General features: G+C 36.1%; 1 protein-coding gene across 6 annotated transcripts in view; it reads right to left on the bottom strand.

Annotated features, from left to right (window-relative positions):
• The window catches only part of LOC127959906 (PEX5-related protein), a 69649-nt gene extending 55039 nt beyond the window's left edge, over positions 1-14610 (bottom strand). For all 6 annotated transcript variants that reach the window (XM_052559336.1, XM_052559338.1, XM_052559337.1 and 3 more), the window contains exon 1: positions 13908-14610. In XM_052559336.1, coding sequence (XP_052415296.1) covers positions 13908-13928 — 21 coding nt within the window. In that variant the 5' untranslated portion in view covers positions 13929-14610. The remainder of the gene's footprint in view (positions 1-13907) is intronic.
• Between the last annotated feature and the right edge of the window lie 5597 nt (positions 14611-20207).

The following is a 20207-nucleotide window of genomic DNA, read 5'->3' as shown; positions in this document are numbered from 1 at the left end:
GAAACTGAATGGAATTGGTGTTCTTAATTCATTTCTGTATTGAATGGTGTATTGTGCAGAAGTTGGAACAGTTCAGTCCCATTCTGCCTCTCTTTTGCATCACAAACCAATCTATGAAAAGGCAAAATGGCAAAGAAAAAGCAGATCCATGATCGTGGTTTTAGTTTATCTGTGGGGGTCATCCTTTCGGGGGAGTGCAACGTATTAATGAAATGCAATGACGTAGAGCATGTGTAAATGTACTGATATCCCAGCCCTTGCACATTTTACCGTGAATAATTGAACAATGTTAAATTACATCCATTACAAACCCATACAGGACTATCGTTAAGGAAGGCACGCATGGGCCAAGTGAGCCCTGCTATAGGGACCACGCCATTTCTAAATATAGCACAGTGATCTTGTGTGCCAGAAAGCTGTGAAAGTGTTTAGTTTAGTGCGTAAGCCCAACTGCTCGGATCAATATGTGGTACTCAGGAATTGTGTTGCAGGGGCATCTCGGTAATGTGATATTTGTACTTACTGAAGGCACTGGAAGCCCACGGCGTCCCCCCTCAACAGTTGGGACAGATTTAAACCGGCCGTTGGCCCTCTTCCACCTATTGATCTCAAGGTATGGAGTTACAAACCTGCTTTCAAGTGTGCATGACACAGTCAAAGATGAAAAAGAACTTCATCATCATCTTCTTTTCTTTCTTGTTCCTTCTCCATCACTCTAAATGAAAGATGTGCACTGCATGATTTGAGCTGTTCATCAGCAATATTCTTCCAAGTGAGAGAAAAAACATGAAGTACTGGTGGCAATCAGTTTCAGGAGGTTGGGAAGAGGGGCATACATTTTGGGGCTGACAAATGATAGAGGCTAGATCTACGAGGCTGTGTTTTCACTTGAATGCTTTTTTTGATAGAGAGCATAAGAAGCGAGCTCTCCCACGGCCACGTAAATGTCAATCTGCATAAGCTAATCACAGGAACTGCTGAGGACTTCATTGCGGAGGGCCATTATGTTAGACTTGTCTTTGTGGCTGCAATGGAGTGCAAGGGCTCCATGTGAGATCTGACAAGTACCATGGTCTTGATTGCACCAGCCATGGAGAAATTCGGGTAATCATGCCATCCATCCTCATTTCCTAAAACAACGCGGCAGGTCACAAATGTGATGCAAGGCAATTCAGAACTACAGTGAATGAAGTTGGGAGATGATTGAGCATAAACTTATTTCCCCTCAAGTAGCAATTACAAAGTGAGTTCATCACCAGCTGTTTTATTTATTATCAATACAATACGTGGCGGAGAACTTCAGATTGCAATTTAAAGGTGCAGTATGTTTTTATGCAACTAGAAGGTTGTCTAAGCCACTGCTAACAATGTTCTCATTTTTAAACTGACATTTGTTTATTGTTTTTCATCCTTTTTTTATTATTTTTTTTTTTGTTAAGCTCCTGGAATGTCTCTGGGTTGGCAGTTGGCACTATTTTATCAGCCTTGAATTAGTCGACTATTACAATGTACTGGGGAAAATAGCACAGATGTTACAGACAATAGCAAAACAGTTGAGCTAAATTAAAGGGTTAGTACACCCAAAAATGTAAATTCTGTCATTAATTACTCATCCTCATGTCCAAACCCGAAAGACCTTTGTTCATCTTCGGAACACAAATTGTTTGATAAAATAAATATACAAAAAATAAACGAAAATATTTTGATTTCATCAAAAATATCTTAATTTGAACACTCCATAGACAGCAATGCAACTGTCACATTCAAAGCCCAGAAAGTAGTAAGGTCATCAATAAAATAGTCCATGTGACATCAGTGGTTCAACCTGAATTTTCTGAAGCTACGAGAATACTTTTTGTGCACAAAAAAACAACAACAACAACAAAATAATGACTTTATTCAACAATTTCTTTTCTTCAGCGACAGTCTTCTACACGCATTCATTAGAGTACCACGACACGTGCCTTGAACGGGGTAGTTTCGTTGCTGTCTATGCAGGGTCAGAAAGCTCTCGGATTTCATCCAAAACATCTTGATTTGTGTTTTGAAGATGAATGTATGTCTTTCCGGTTTTAAACGATATGAGGGTGAATAATGAATGACAGATTTTTCATTTTGGGGTGAACTAACACTTTAAAAAAAAAACACAAAATGATGTAAAGTATTATCTATGTGAAGACTAAATCGAATAAATTACATAGGACACAGCTGTTTTTCTATGATTTCAGCGATTTCGTGCCAGGGCCCGGGTCACGACTGACCTTTGCCTTGGCAGACCACGCTGGATAGGATCTGTGCCTGAGGATGGGAAATAATTGACATGGTCCACTGCTTGAGGGTTTGCTAGTTGGACTGGTATACCATGACAGACAGAGATCATTTGGGTCTGTTCAGCCTGTAAGGGACGTGTCTGACATTAAAATGTATGCAACATCAGAATTCATGAGGTAGGTTTATGAATGTAGATCATTGTCATCATACAATGGAATTCACATTTTGTCATTGATGGTGAGTGATTTTGTGTTCGTTTTAGCACTGGCCACACAGCGTGACGGTGAACTATGATTGAATGTAGTCTGGATGCTGGAGATTCTGGAGGGTACATACAGGGAATTTTTTTTTTTTTTTCGCATAGTACACCATTCATAAACTACACCAATAATATATCTGCAACCTATGTAAATACTGAAATTATATATAAACAATAATTGTGAAATATAATTACAAATCTTGTAACTGTTTTCTATTTTAATGTATTTCAAAAAGTAATTTGTACATGTGGTGCAAAGCAGAATTTTCAGCAGCCATTAGTTCAGTCTTCAGCGTCTCATGATACTACAAAAATCATTTTAATACAAGGTTCAAAATAGCAGCATTCATTCGAAATTGTAACATTATAATTTCTTTACTGTCACCTTTGATCAAATGCTTCCTTGCTGAATAAAAGTATTAACTTATTTCCAAAAAAACATACAAACATATAGATTCAATTTTTTTTAAACAGAGGTATACTACAGATTAACAGATATTAATAGTACAGATATTATTGTCAAATATTGTAAATAGAAAATGGTACACTAATTCATAAAAGGTACTCATATTGTATTAACACCAGGTGCAAATACCATCTCACTTCATGACTTTGAGTAAATAGCCTCTGCCTTAATTATTTTAGATAAATTTATTCATACATTTTCCCATTGGATTGTAAGTGATTTTCTTTTCATCTTTTACCACTCAATTTGTTCCACTAAGCAAACAATAATGTACTGGTTCCTCACTGGCAGCAAGAATCCACTTTATTTGCTGACAAACAGCCCCCTGCCACCAGAGGAATTATCTGCCATGCTCAACTGCTCTCTGTATGAGGAGCTATTTCTATAGATGCACTCACATCATCCAATTTAGCAGGATGTCTGTAGAGTAATGCAAACTGGTTGTGACACTAAAACATGACCTTTTAAATTGATTGTAAGATTATAATTGTTTTCGGCTTCTTTTTTGTAGCTCTCAACCATTGCCTAGAAATGCTTATGTGACATAAGTGCTTGTCATAAATGCTGACATAGCAAACTATTGGGTAACTAAGCAATGATGATAGTAGATATGTTCAAGTCTAGACCACTGTTTCATTTTAAATGAAGATGTTACTTTGAATTAATATTAGTATTAGATAATTTAGGAGGAACGCATATTTAATTTATTTAATAATGCAAATATAGTTTACAAAAAAATATAAATATATCAGTCCTATATATATATCTCAACCCCCTAGCTAAATATAAAGGGAGGAATTTGACATTTATGATGGTGTGTGCCTGTGTTAATGCGCTGGAAGTATGTGCTTCAGCAAGAAGGGAGTTTGGCTGGAAAAACAAGCTGTTTCAGCAGAAGGAATTCCATAGAGAAAGTCCACACACACTACACAGCCACTACCTGAGAGAGCCATCTGTTTCTCGTCTAGTCGAGCCCCATGACAGTAGAGCCAGACTGTGTGCTTAGGGGTCAGTCCAGCCCTCTCAGACAAACACAACCACACTCACACATTCGATCCCTGAACACCTGGTGGAAATGTGCATGTAGGCCAATGTCTCGTGTCGGGTGTTTGTAATACAACCAGCCGCTCTTGTCCTCTCTCATATAGGTGTGCATTCAGTCAGTGATCTGTTGGTCAAAGATTACAAGTGATTGGTGCAAACACAGCTAGCTGCCTGTGCTTGGGCTTCAAGTATTTGAGGACCATGAGTGATTGAAGCGGATCAGCTCATCAGAGGTGACCAAAAGATGAGCTGTTTTATCAGACCAAAATAGAAACACGTGCTGCTGTTTGCAGAGCTCTAAATCATGTCGGCCATGCTGTAGACAGTTTTTTGTTTACCCTCCCTATGAAGGGATTTATGTGGATTTTTTTATTTTTCATTGTTATCCCGACTTGTGATTAATTCTCTTTGAGGCATTTTCAAGGCAGATTAAGGCATTACAAATGGCCTTTTTGTCTTTGAAAAACAAGCAGAATTAATTTAAAAACAACATTTGGACAGTTTACACAAAACGTCTTGATGGTTGTATTTTATTGTACACAACACACAAATAATAGCATGGAAGACTGGACTTCATATTGATTTCTCTTGAGTTTGATGTCAGCATTTTGCTAAGGTAAAGGCTCAATGCTTACAGAATATTTTATGAAAGCATAAAGAAATATTGGATAAAATTATCTTTTGATTACACTTGAATAATTTATTGATACTTTTCAGTATTTAATTAAATACAAATGTACTTATACTACAATTTTTTTGTCATTATGTTTTTTAGAGCAAGATTAAATTGATTGAAAGTGGCATTAAAGACAATTATAACAATGTTAATATTTATTATATATTTATATTTCAAACGAATGCTGTTCTTTTGAACTTCATAATGACAAAAAAACGTATCACAGTTTCTACAAAAATATTAAGTAGCACTATTTTCAACATTGATAGTATACCGTACATTTATACATATACTAAATTGTTCTTGAGCATCAGATCAGCATATTGAAATGATTTCTGAAAGTCATGTGACATTTAATCTAGAGTAATGGCGGCTAAAATTTAGACATTATACATTATAAATTATACATCTCTATTTTACTGTATTTTTGACCAAATAAATGTGAATTTAAGAGACTTCTTTCAACATTTTGTTTAATCTTAATGACTTCACACTTATGAATGATCAAATAACTTCTTAGCATGTCATAATGCATCATGGGATTGGCTTCTCCATAAAGGATACATGCAATGCGTCAGAATTTGGCCAAAGCAAAGTATCTTTGGAAGCAGAGTAATTAAGATGCCTACCTTTTGGAACAGATTTTGCGTCAGGAGGATGCATATGATGCCTAAAATGCTGCATCCGTGGACAATTTACTGGGTTTTGGAAGAGCGCTTCAGTTTCAACACTTCAGTCTTGTGGTGTGCATTGTAACAAATGTTATTTTTCTGAATTGCAATCTTATGAATATACTACATCATACACCTACACCATAAGGTTTATCCTATCCCTATCTATGTCCTTCCTGTTTGCATTACACTCCTGTCAAATATGGTTGCATCTTCCATTTTTCATGAAGAAGTCTGTAAAGGATGGATAGGATGTTGCCCTTTGACCATTTCTACTGCATGCAGCATGATCTCCTCTGTTTCTGAGAGGGGAATTCATCATGCCAGCACCACTTGACCTCATCACATGCGAGCTTGTGTGGAACAGATGGGACCAGGCAAGGGTTTGGGTCACAGCTGTGCTGGAGGCACTGCCCCCTGCTGATGTATCCTTGAGTCTCTTTAAAAAGCCCTCTACTGAGGTAAACCCCAAACTGTCTGCCAATGTTGTTGTCGCTTCCTGTACTGTGCCCCCTGAAATGGAAGTGCAACAATGTTTTGGTTGGCATATTATAGGTTAATATGCATATTTATCAAGGTCTGATTCCTTGTTCCCTGCTCTATTTAACAGGAAGTGCCAGCTTACAGTGCATATAATAAAACACTGTGTCCTATAAACTCTTTCATGATATTCAGGATGCCAAAAGTCTTAAATAGCTTTTCTTACATCGTTTTTTTGCACCTCAATTTGACTAATTTGACTTTGACTTGGTGGAACAAAACTGGTTTTGCATTCAGACACAAAACTTTGTTAAATGGAGCTGAAGATGTTATATATATATATATATATATATATATATATATATATATATATATATATATATATATATATATATATATATATATATATATATATATATATATATATATATTTTTTTTTTTTTTTTTTTTTTTTTTTTTTTTACTGTATATAAAAAAGCAGCTTTTCTATTCAATGACTTACATTTGAGCTCAGTTCTTCACACAAAGCTATAGCTTCAGAAGACTTGAAATTTATGGTGTGTGTGTGTGTGTTTCTGTGAATTGTGGGGACTTCCATAGACTTCAATTACTTTTATGACCAAATGGTATTTTCTATCCCCTAACCCTACAACTACCCCTTACAGAAAACTCTTTGCATCGTCACAGGTTCAGATAAACATCATTTACTATTTTTAATCACCCCCCACGGGGACAGAAGGCTGGTCCCCTCAATGTCAAAAATGTCAGGTTTCACTATCCTTGCTGTGGGGACATTTGGTCCCCAAATGTACTATAAGCAATTACAAGTGTGTGTGTGTGTGTGTGTGTGTGTGTGTTTCCTTTTTGAAGCTTGGCAGCCTTTGGTCCCAATCCAGTTCTACTGTATGAAAGAGAACAGCTGAACATCTGCTGAACATCTCTTTTTGTGCCCCAAGAAAGAATGAAAGTCAAACAGGTATAGAAAGGCACGTGGGTGAGTGAGTGTGATGAAGTTTCATTTTTCTTTTTCTTTTTGGGGTGCACTATCCCTTTAAAGTCTCCCGTGTTACAAAATGAGCCTTTTAAGCTGCTATGTACTAGCCTCAGCAACAAAGGTATAAGTATCTGGAATCAAGTCAGGGTTTTGATTCAATTACAGCTGAAGATTGCTTGCTGTGTGATGAATAAAATTCACATCTCTACCATAAATCTTCAAACATCAAAAAGAAATCTGACTACATCCACACCCTCAGTTAAGCTGGTCTCACTTTATGCAATTATGCTCACCTTCTTCTACAGCAATTATCCTGATTTGTCAAGATTCTCTCAGATGCTGTTGCTTCCCCCAAATGTTATGTAATGGAGTTTTGAGACTATTTTGTGTCACATAAAGCCTTAAACATTAATTTGAAAAATCAGAGAAGTCTCTGTTTGTTTTTCTCTCTGATCTCTGGTGACTAGTTTCCAGAATGGCTTGGTTCAGTTAATTAGCAATGGTAGAGAGAGAGAGAGAGAGAAAGGGAGGGGAAAAGAGAGGGAGAGAGCATGCAAAAAGAGTGGATAGATGAAGATAAGATGTCCATAATCAATAGATATAAGATCTCCATAATTGTTCATTGGAAAGTGCAGTAATTGCATGTTAAAATTGCTTTCTCTTTGCTTTTAGGAAGGGTTGCTATAGAGATATTAGAAACTAAAGAAAGAAGAATTTCTGCACTTCTACTTTTGTCTCTCAATTGTAAACTGACTGGGCAAAAATTAGCAAGCTAACATCCAGAACAAAAGATAAATGTGTACATTGGTTGCCTTTTTATGGAGAGCTATAACTAAATGTACAATCCAAAATAAAATAAAACAGAATAAACAAAATCAAACAAACATGAAACGCAAAACAAAAAACGAACTAAAAATAAAAACATGAAACAAGCAAACAAAATATAAAACACGAAAAAAAATAAAATAAAAATAAAAATAAATGTTCGCCCAGTAACTATGGCTGCTACACCTCTGCTAGAATTGGTGCCACTTCAAAGAGATTAGATGAGGGTTCATATTTGTCTGTCTACATTTTACAGTGCCAAAGCACATCCTGTCTTCCCCGATGACTAGCCTCATATAACGCCTATAGCTGATGAGTCCACCATGGACCCTGATGAAGGCAGAGCGATTGTATCTATAGGCTGCACTTAGAGATGGATGAGGCACCATGCAGGGATGGTGGAAACTGCCCTACTTCTCGCAATGAGTTTGGATTTAAAGCTCAAAGGAATTGTTCCTAACTGACCTGCTCATTTTACTATAGTTCCTCATCCCAAGCTTATACTGAGATTCTTTTGAATTTTGGAATAGCATGTGCAAAATTTCCTATTCCCTCAATGGTGACCTCGTTTGGCTCCGGTTCATACTGCATACCATCATATTTAAATTCACGATCATAAAAAAATAACACTGTAATCTGATGCTGTCTTTGAACCCTCAGAAAGAAAGAAAAAAGACATGCACACAACATTGCACTCCGGGTTCATGCTTTTCCAACATGTTTTCCCAAAGCCTTCGCCACACACTGAGTACATCAGAAGCAGCTTCTTGATGAAAGTCTTTCACTCGCCTTGCAACTTTCCCTCCATCCATGAAATTTTTAACATTTCTAATTTATTATATATTAATTACCCTCTTTTTATGCATTACGTAACAGAACATCTCTCATGTAAGACTCATCATTTATTTACTGCCTTTAAAGAAGTGACAGAGTCAGACGGACCATCACACACCAAAATGAGATAAAGATTCGACAAAAGCTACTCACATATTCTCCGGGGGGAAAGTGAACACCATAACTTATTCCGCCTGCTTCGGTCTGATTCTCCTGACTCTCTTTTCACTCTAAGTATCTCCCACTGATTGTTTTCCCTGCCGGCCTTGAGTTTTGTCCTCTCAGATAAGTGTCCATGAGAGACGTGACACATTCAGCCTAACCAGCTCTAACAGGTAAAGGACAAAATAGTCCCTTGTCTGTTTGTTTCTTCAGGAATTTAGGCTTAAGAGTTGAGACGGACATGCAAAACTCAAATCAAACACCAGCAGTGAGATCCTCCTCATCGGTGATGTAAAATACCCCCTGTCAAGAAGCACACCTTGAGTGAGACAGATGGTCGATTGATTTTATTTGAAAAGCTGCCACATGTCCCTCTCTATTACACTGTCCTTCTTCCGGACTCTATCAACAGGATTTTAGTATTACTGTGACGGATACTGAGAGACAGATGCACTCTCAACAGCTAGACAAACTGACTGTGTAAGCTAAAATACTCCATTAAAGCAGTCATAACATGCAAGGTGTCACAACCAAAGTGACTTACACTGCACTCAAGCTATACATTTAGCAGTATGCATGTTCGGTGGGAACTGAACCCATGACCTTGGCATCATATGAACCATGCTGAACCAGCTGAGCTATGTAAACATGCTTCGTTAACATTGATGTCTGAGTCTTTGTGCAATAAAGGTACCCACTAGCTTGCCTGACACTCTAGTTTAGTCAAATCCAGTGTACAAAGCAACTAATTCATTGCAAATAAATCAAAAGTTGATTCTAACAGATCAGCCATAACCTTTCTTTTAAAGGAACAGATTACCCAAAAAAGAAGATTTGCTCCTCGTGTCATTCCAAACCCATTTAATTTTTTTTTTCTTCTGTATAACAAACAAGAAGATATTTTGAACAATGTTTGTATCCAAACCATTCTAGTGACCACTGACTTCCACTGTATGGAGAAAAACATGGATATTTCTCAAAATGTTTTCTGTCATGTTCCAGAGATAAAAGAAGGCCTACATGTTTGGAATGACATCAGGGTGAGTAAATGATTAAAGACCGGTTTGGTTTCCATACGACTTCTGTTGGATTTTTTGTCCATGCAACGAAAGTTAAAAGGAACCCCAACTGTTTGGTGATCCAACATTCTTCTTAATACAGTATCTTTGTTTACGCTCCACAAAAGAAAGAAATGCATACAAGATTGAAATGACATGGGGGTGAGTAAATGATGACGATTTTCATCTTTGAAGATGACAGAAATTTCATCTCTTTCGAAAGTACACACTTTTGAGATCCATTAGCGATTGAACCTGGCATCTTTTAATTTCGGAAAAGCCTAAACCTCAGATAAATGTTTGAGTAGAGCTGAAATTTGCATGAATTGATGTTTGGCTACAATACACACACAAAAAAATATCTTGCTTTATTTATTTATTTTATTTTTTTACAGTTAAATAATAGCAGTTCTATTTCTTTAAAGTGTGCTGTTTCCAGCAGGGCACTATTATAATTTGCTTGTAATTTTATCATCGTAACATCATTTATGTAACCTTCATTACATCACAAAGGATTAATCTATGCTTATTACATTAATATTCAGAGGAGAGAGACTCTATAAAACTATTTGTCTTTTTCTTTCTCAGGCGTTTCTATTGAGAAAGGCCCTGAAAGGTCATATTGAGACCCTCTCACATAAATCAATAGCTGTCACAATTGTAGGGTCTTTGTATCCCCCTCGTCTCAGCGTGCAGCAGTCTGGGCTGCATGTTTCACACTCTCAGAGGTGTCACACAAGCATGTCTCAATCACTTTTTCTGAGCCCGAGATGAACTGCTGTTCACCTCCTTGGCAAAAGCACTACCACTGTCAAAGCCAGGGACACAACATGAAAAAGCCAACAGACAACATGGCTGTCAGCCTGTCAGAGCCACATGGTAGGAGGACATCTGACAGGACTGTATCTGCACACCTGTGGGAAATCAGAGAGACTATATTCACAAGGCAAAGCTACACCAAGGGATTATACACAACACAGCAGCTCTATGAGATACCCATTAGGCAGGCAATTTAGAAAATGGGAGGATAATGTTGCATTTATATATAATTTTATATTTGAAAAAAGGCTGACAGAGCACAGTAAATGCTTTACAGATGCTCTGTTGAGGGTAATGGCCAATTGTTAGCTAGCAGTACAAATGACTTTAAGTGAATAATTGTACCACACCTTGCCTTTCATTTATAGTTATAAATGGAAATATAATATATATAATAATAATAAAAAAATACAGCCTATTTTTCAGAAAACCAGTATGGCCTTGCAGTAAGCCATGAATGGAGGTATGATATTGCTTGTATACAGTTATACAATACATTCCTTTTTAAAAGTTCTATAAACAATCCAAGAATGAGTAACTTACATTTTACACAGTTTGGCCAATTGTAGTCTAATTCTGCTCCACGAGCAAAATATTTATAAATAAAGCCAAAACAGTATGTGTACTGATAGTCTGGAACACTGCAAACACTTTTAAGTGTGCTCAGTGACTCGGTGACTCCTATAAATAATAATACATATAATTAAACTGCTTTATAGTTAATTTCAGGGTTGTATGGTTGTATACTGCCATTTATGAAAGCATTCAATGGATTTACAGAAAAAAGAACTGAGATACGCTAATAGAATATTTAACTGTGACACCAATGATTCTTAATTAGATTCTGAAACAGGGGTTTCATCCTGTAGGGAATCGGACACTAACTAAGTTTTTCTGAAAATTAGATGGAAAAAAAGATCAGGCTTTGGATCAAAAATGGCAAGTAAAGCCTGAACTGAGCAAAGGGGTATAGAGACAATCCATTAAATCCTGAAGATGCAGAAGATATAGATTAAATAAATGATATAAAGATTAAAGTAATATAAAAGTAAAAAGGCACGGGAGATATTGCCAGTGTTCCATAAGGTGCTTAGTCTTGGCCAGACAGCGTGGTGCATTTCAGTGATAGCAGGAGTTAGACAGACACATTACGCACACAGATAGCTGCACTTGGGCTGTTTGTGATGCCCATGTTTGATAGAGAACGCAACACACTGCGTTGCAAATTAATCTCAAACAGCCATATGGCTGTAAAGGGCAGGAATCACCCAAGCAACTGGAGTTATTTATAGTAATTATAACACGTGTTGTTACATCTGAGGTGTGAGCTGATCTATTTGGTTTAAATGGGTAAAATGACTCTTAAAATAACTTCTTTGATATTTATCTGCAGGTATCAATGCACAGATTGTCACAGAGGAAATATAAGATAGAACAAACCCTCTGTGTTTTTGTGAAAGAAGAGTATTGAGTATTTGACAGCTTTTGAATTCTTATTGTTTTTTTTTTTTTACATATATTATTATCAAATCGTATTGTGTTGTTGAAGATGAAACGGCAGAATTTACATGCTACCCCTAAAAGAAATATGGTCTATGAAAATGATCACAGTGAAATATTGATTTCCAATGCCCCCTAGTGTGGTAAGATATTGTTTAATACAGCGAAGCTACTCACAAACTTGGAAATCCAAGTTTTCTTTTTTAACAGCGAAAACCAGCAAAGCATATTCATCTGTTAATGGAGTTAACTCTGACTATCTTGTATCCTTAAGTATCAATTAATTATTGCTTAGAAATTTGTTTTTGAACTCTTTGCAGCAATGCAGTTATGTATATTTATACATATTGTGCAAATGCGAACTGCTTGCCTGTAATATAAATTCCAGCACTAGTGTAGAAAAGCAATACTCATTCTTTTCACCAACGATGGAGCGAAACAGTAAACAGCATATACTCTGAGATGGCTTCAAGGGAGAATGAGCCGTCACTGTCAAGATAAGTGTTTCTGTTTAGGGGGGAGGAGCTGCAAAGAGCCCAGTGAAGGACAGATAAAACATCTGCTTTGCACAGACAGAACATTTCCTCTTAAATTACCTCCCTACCTGACGGAGAAAACGTGATATCTTACTCTGCCTAACTCCCCAAAGTCTGAAATAAAAGCCTCTAACATGAAGAGAACAGTTATGAATAGGAACATATGAGACTCTTATCAAGTGTCCGATTACCTTTGTGCTGAAAAGACATCCATTTTCTGTCTCCTGGAACATTAATAACACAATGGAACAATTATACTCGTATTTACATTGTTGCATATGGTATATCATTTTACATAGATATGTATGCACATAGGTAAATAGGTGTCTAAGTATGAAACTGTGGTAAGTCTAAAAAATTATTGTAAATATAATGAATTTAGTGAAGCCAATCACTATCTAAGTGATATGAAGGTAACTGAAGCCACATCTGTCGTAGACAAAGGGTATTAAAAAGCTACTCTGGTTTCCTAAGAAGCTGTAAAAGAAGTCATAAAATATTCAGCTGGTAAATTACTTGGGAGTTTTAAGACTTGGTAAACAAAGTGCTGCCTGCTTTAATTTAGCAGTTACGTAATTAAGAGATCTTCATAAAATAATAACAAAACAAACCCTATTATTGCTGTAGTAAGAATAGAGGTTCAAAAGAGCCCCATGCGTCTCATTTTGTACAAAACATGATTTATGGATTGCTTCTACAAAGTTCAACTCTGTAGGCCTGTTTTTTTTATTCCCCAGGTGATACAAAAAATGTTGGGTAAATTACTATTGGTGATACTACAACAAAGTGTGCAACTTTGAGTGAGTGATTTTTAGCAGTACATCCACAGCACAGTGGATGTGGATGCCAGTGTTTTTGAAACTGGAAACTTGCTTTTATTTCTTTTTTGCAGACAGCTTATTTTACCTTTTAATTTGTCCAACTGGCATCTGCATCATTTGAACTAGATGAACAGCACTGGTCTAACATTTCTTTGGTTTGCTCATGCATAAACTGGCCTTTTCTTTACATATAAGTATAGCATATATCACCATTTCAGAGCCTATCTGCCATTTATATATCTTATATCACGGAATAAAGATAATTAACACAACAAACATCAACAGCAAGCAATAATCTTAAGGAGGAGGACAAAACCCAACTTAACTCATAAAGCTCTGGCATATTATTTCAATGCACTGATCACTTAAGAATTGCACCTAACATGCTTCCAGTGCAATCCAGTGATTTCATTGCAACTAAATCAATTCAAATAACAACCATCATAAGCGTAAAGAAAAGTATTGTACGTATTATGTGAGCAGAGTCTTACCTGCAAATGCCCCTGGTACATATTTAGTGGAGAATGTCCCAGACTATGGATCTCAGTTAGATGAAAGCAGTAAATATGATGACTCTTCTAATGTTCATGCGCGCGAGAGTGTTTTAAAAAGTACTGAAAGAACTGCTCTTGAAATTGAGTCCAGTTAGGAAAGCCGACACACCGGAGCTGTCTCGTGAACCAAGTGCTGAATTTACGCGCACGCGATAGCTTTCGTCACCCACGTACTTTATAAGGCGAGGAGGCTTGAGCGCAGCTGCTTCCGAGCTTCACGCGCGCCGGCGAGTCTCTTCACCAAGTTGCTGAGGAGCGCAATGGATGCGCGGAACGCTCGAGGACCGTGCTTACGTCATAATCTCAGCCCCGGTGTGGCTCTCTGGGTTTTATCGTAGTTGGTCTGATTCTTCAGCAGTTCCTCCCTCCTTTATCAGTCTCTCTCCTTGTCGACTGTTCGTCGTCCCCCTCCTCTCTCCAGCGCAACGGATTTAGGCGGAGCCGGTTCCGTCATTCACATATGCTCAGCCCAGGTGTTCTCATCGTTTTAATGTTGTTCAGCTAGCAACTAACTTACTGAATCAAGTGAATATGTCTTGGTCCTCCTCTTCTTGTGTTGTTCTCCTTAGCTTCGGAGTAAGGAGGCGCCACTTGAATTTGTTTTGTTACATAATACAGTATTCAGTTGCCAGAGTGAACACAGCAGAATGAACAGCATGCAAAATAAAAATTAGTTGCAATTTCAAGGTATTTTTCACTTAACTAAGGAAAAAGCATGTCAATTATAGGCTATGAAATTATATAAAATTATTCATATCGCAAAATAAATTGCACATAACAAAATGCATATTATACATAATATGGAATAAAATGAATCATTTAAAGGTGCCATAGAATGCAAAAATCACTTTTATAAGGTGTTTGAATACAATTGTGTGGCAACTGTGTGAAAACAACCAGTCTATAATAGTAAAAATCCTGCAACTCATTGTTTTATAATCCTAATAAATCATAATCAGGTCTCCACACTAGCAGTTCCAGGTTTCTCACTACTATGATGTCATACTCGGGGAAAGTCAAGCCCATTTGTGACTTCTCTGCCATATTAGCATATACACAGCATTGAGTGAGAAACAGCAGTCTGCCATTACTGTTCTCTTGCTGTAGCTGCTGGAGGTACTTTTTACAATGTCAGCGCCAAAGAACCACTAAAAGTGTTGCGTGTTAGGAAGCACCAACAAATATAGGAGTCTTATAGACAGCTGAGGACACAGTGGTTAGCTTTCATTTTCAAAGGAAATATTTTACACCGGACTACCTCACAAACGAGGCAACACTTTGTGCGCAAAAGTCTAGACTCCAGACAAAGTAAGCATCACGCATTATATTTTGTTTTCCAAAAGAGCTTTTTGGCTCTCTGTAAGAATTATGTCGCTTAGGCTACCATTTTCTGCCTGTTTCTACTAATGCTGCCTTCACGTGCTACCAGGGCTTAGTTTCCCAAAAGCTTTGCATGTCTAAGAAGTTAGTAAAAAAAGGATCAGTAAAACGGTCACCACCAGTAAAACCGTAACACCGGTGGTACTGTATGCCCGTGAGCATAAGCTCTTGAAGTTCCTTGCTTGTCTGAAAAGGGAGGCGGGAGCACCATTTTCATTTAAAGGGGACAGACAAAAAACAGTGTGTTTTGGCTGATACCCTGAAAGTGACAATTTCAACAAGCTCTAAAAATGATTTGTGGTGTATCTTGAGATAAAACTTTACATACACACTCTGGGGACATCAGAGAGCAGTTAAAAATATTGTATCAATGCATTCTATGGCACCTTTACAAAAATTTTATAATCAAATATATTCTTATTATTAGAATATTTAAACATATAAACCAAATGTTTATATACATACATCGTGTTGCGTTTCCAGTATTTAATTTTAAATAGATTTATTTGTGAGTATAAAATTCTTTACTGCCATTTTTGATCAATTAAATGTTTTTTGTATAATATTAATCTTATATAATTATAGAATATTAATCTTCTTTGTAGTTGCATTTTCACAAAGACTTTAACTGATTTTAATTAAACATGAAAGTTTCATGTGAAAACATTTCATGTTATAAAACTTTTCTGTGTCCATCATTTAATGTCACAATAATTGGGTTTTTACTTTTACAAATAAATTTTCTTCACCAGTTAAAAATAAATAAATAAAATAACTCTGGCACCACTCTGACTTTAATTTAAAAATTATGATTATTAACAGTTTAACTGTTTTAGTTATTTAAAATGTACACTAAAAATTAATGTTGAATGCAAGCTAAAGATAATAACAAAAAGATTCATCCTGACGTCTAAAAACACTGGCATTAAAGGATCAACATGTTTTGGAGGGCACAGAAGTCAACTCTGTTAAAAAGAGAATCTCTTCAAGAGAACGGAACAATTCTTAAAATGTAACATTTTAATATCAAAGGCAAAATGAAAAATATGCCCTCTTTTCAGTTCATGAAAAATGGTGATTAAATTAATGAAATATTTATAAGAGAGGGCAAGAATAGATATCTTCATTTATTCAAATAATGTGTCTGCAGTAAGATTTTTTTAAATACTCTGAGTATGATAAATATGACCGTTATTTAAATTTCAGACTCAGCTCTATTTTTGTCCATTCCAATGGTGTTGACAAGTAACTGAATCTATAGGGAAGCTTCATGGGTTGGGCCCTTGAATACAGTCTGACAGCTGTCTAAAAGGTATTCATTGTTTTCTGTCAACATAACAGCATCATCATTTATCCCATATGAGAGTCAGAGACCTACCTGTGTTTGCCGTCTGTGTTTGTGTGGCCTGCTGTTTGGTTATGAGGACATGTGATGTCAGTGACAGATCTATGGTGCATGGCTGAGAGGGGTTTAGCTCCAAGTAAGTGTTCCCAGGCCTGGATGGGAATGCTGATGTCACTCAATGACACTCCAGGCTTGTAAGCAGACCAGAACCAATGGAAAAAGTGACTGTATCCAGTGACATCACTAGGTCTGGGTGAGCTGTGGAAAAAACAAAAACAGAATACACGGAAGTGTTCACTCTCAGGAAAAAAGGTACAAAGCTATTACTAGGCTGGTAGGCTACCCTAGAGTATAAAAACTAAAAGGTACATCTTTGTTCCTTATTTATCCTAAATGGTATACCTATTAGTTCCTATTATTAATTTATGCTTTTGTAACAACTTATATTAATAGATCTATAATAATAGATCTGCATGCATTTGAGTACAATATGCTGCTTTCAGCTTTCTTGTTTGACAGCTTAAATAGAAAGATGAAAATTACAAATGAAAAGTTAGTTTTGATCCAAATCAGTGATCTACTGAAAGCACTTTGGCTAAATTTAGCTGACACTTCTCAACACACTTCTTGTTTTCTGGCAAACACTTGAACTTTGTTTTCATCTTTTTTTTTCTCACATTTTTCATAAATTTTTGCTTAAAGGATACAAAGGAGAATTATTTTAACAATGATTGCTGCAATAATCTTGGTAGGTATTTACCAAGTGATTAACACAACTGAGATTCAGAGATGATTGTAATCTTTTTCTAAAACATGGTTTGTTGAGGTTTTTGTCATAAATGTGAGGTAAAAAGATTATTTTGATGAACAGTTACTCCTTTTACGTGGGTAGTATAATGTAGATTTATTTAATATAAAGCTATTAAACACATGTTTCCCAAAAATGCATTCTGTTGCTTCAGGAATAAAATTTCAGTGGCATTTAGTTCACTTGTAAATGCCACCAATATGTCACTGAAGATCATTTTAAAACAATAGCTTTCTGGAAATGGACAAACTGGTTAGAAGTCTGCAGTAATTGTCAGTCGTATTGTAACTCAGTACGCTGAAGGGATTTCTTAGACGTCCTGTACTCATTAAAAAGGATGGCAAGATTTATTATTGTCTATAATTGCAATACTGAATCATAAACGATTGTTGCTTATGCATGTTAAATTTGAGTGATCTTTTGTCCTGTTTTCGCTCATGTAGTACTGTAACTTAAGACTGATGATCCTGCTAGATTATTGATCGTATAACAAACAGAGAAAGCATCAACCCGATACAAATAGTGCCTGAGTTGAAATGTACGTAACTAAGCGAAAAAGAGGAAGAGGGATGCTGTGACTATCTATCACTGTAATGAATACTGTCTGCCTACCAGACCAAAGTTTGAAAGCTAATTTCATTCACCATTGATGCTTTAAATGAATAGTTATGACAAGTGCAACAGCAGGTCTTGCTTTTACAGCTTGTTATTGCTTTATGTATCGTGTGGGATCTTGTGAAATCCCTCTACCAGTTTTTAACAGTATTTGAACATCAAGACAGCAGCTTGAGTCATTAATATCACTTTATTACACATTTTCCCTTTGAATATTATACTATAGCTACAAATTGGGTCAATTCACCCAAAAAAGGAAGTTTTGTCAATATTTTCTTAATAACAAAATTATAGGTTTTATAGAATTAACCTAAATTTACAGTAAAAAATATATATCATTAACTGATGATATATGAATTAAGTATTATGTAAATATCATTAACTGATATAATGTAAATATCCTGAAGTACTAAGATCTGTTTTGTACCCTTATAATATATATAATATCTATCTATCTATCTATCTATCTATCTATCTATATATATATATATATATATATATATATATATATATATATATATATATATATATATATATATATATATATATATATATTAAAGAAAACCTGCTTTTGTGTAACGCAGGGGACACAGCGGAAAATCAGTTTATGTTTTTTTACCATACATTATAATATGTCTTTTTTTTCACTTCCCAAAACTTTAAGCAGTATTGTACTGTAAAACTGTAGGAAATATCCAGTTTTTCCACCCTATATAATAAAGGAACTTACTGTTAACCAATAAACAAGTTTTTTGGACAACAGAGATCAATTATTAAATTGTTCTACAAAAAAAGCCTTTACTTCACAAAAACTATAGACTGGTTCTTCGATCTGATTGGTTAATCAAAATGTTGCTCCAGGGTCAACAAAGATGTTGATCCAGGAACATGTCACACTTGGTAAAGTCAGGTTCTGCTGCAGATGAAAGTGAGTTATACAGGTTTGAAAGAGCACGACAGGTACTACACAGGAAATACATACTGTTCCTTTAAATATAGACCAGAAAACTCCATAAAAGAGAGACTCTGTATAGTCTATATATCAGACACAACGAGCTTCTTCTACTGTCAGTCAGAATTGGCCATGTGACCTCCCCACCAGCACTCTGACAGAGCAATAATTAGCTGTCTGCTGTCTATAATACCTCACACCTCAGCACACTCAGCTGACGTGATGTACACATAAAAAAAGAGTTAAGTGTATCCCAGCCATCAATTGCTTGAAGCCTCCACATATGACAAAACAATGTTAACAATGTCACTGTTTTAAATTACATTTGTATCATCTCTCTGCTCCATTTAATGCATTTGAAGTATTTTTGTATTTCTCTGGGGGTATATGACAGCTTTGCTTCATTTGAAAACAATGATAGTAAGACAAAAATGAAAGTTGGACTGGAAAGAGGGATCTTTGGATCTTGAGGGATTTAGAGCCCATGATCTCATTTCCTTGTGTGTTTTTAAAGCTCAGATGATCCATCTTGGGTCCATAAATCTCTCTTGCATTGGGGAGAACCAAGAAGCACCTTGCGAAAGCTTGACGCGAGGAGTGCAGCGCTGTTAATGAACTTTGAAATGGGAGTGAGCGGCAAGGGCTATCAATTATAATAACAGCCTCCCCCTCTTCCAGATAGAGCAGCATCCGTCCCCATTATGGTCCAACACCTCCACCATGTTTAGCCTCATTAAGTAACTCTCCTCAATAAAAACGAGGGCCAAAGGCCTCATCACACGGCTGCACTGCTTGAAGTTGATAGATTTGTATTTTGGCAAAGTCAAATATATATACCCTGGCATATTTTAATATGATTATGACAAATGTCCTCAAAACTATAGTTATGTCAGTAACAATGGCTATCGAAATACACGTTCAACTATAGACTTGAAGTCAATACAAGACGTAAAAAGAGTTCACACTAAGGAAAAAGGAGACATCTAAAAAATATTCATTTTAAAAGGGTAAAAGTGTTTTAAGAGATGTTTAATTTAATAACTACAGATGTCATGTGCTGTAACAAACAAGTTAACAATAATATCATATTTCCCTTAAGTCAAGTCAAGTCACCTTTATTTATATAGCGCTTTAAAC

This window comes from Carassius gibelio, chromosome B6, assembly GCF_023724105.1.
Source record: "Carassius gibelio isolate Cgi1373 ecotype wild population from Czech Republic chromosome B6, carGib1.2-hapl.c, whole genome shotgun sequence".
Classification (NCBI taxonomy): Eukaryota; Metazoa; Chordata; class Actinopteri; order Cypriniformes; family Cyprinidae; genus Carassius; species Carassius gibelio.
This window is presented reverse-complemented; position numbering and strand designations above follow the sequence as displayed.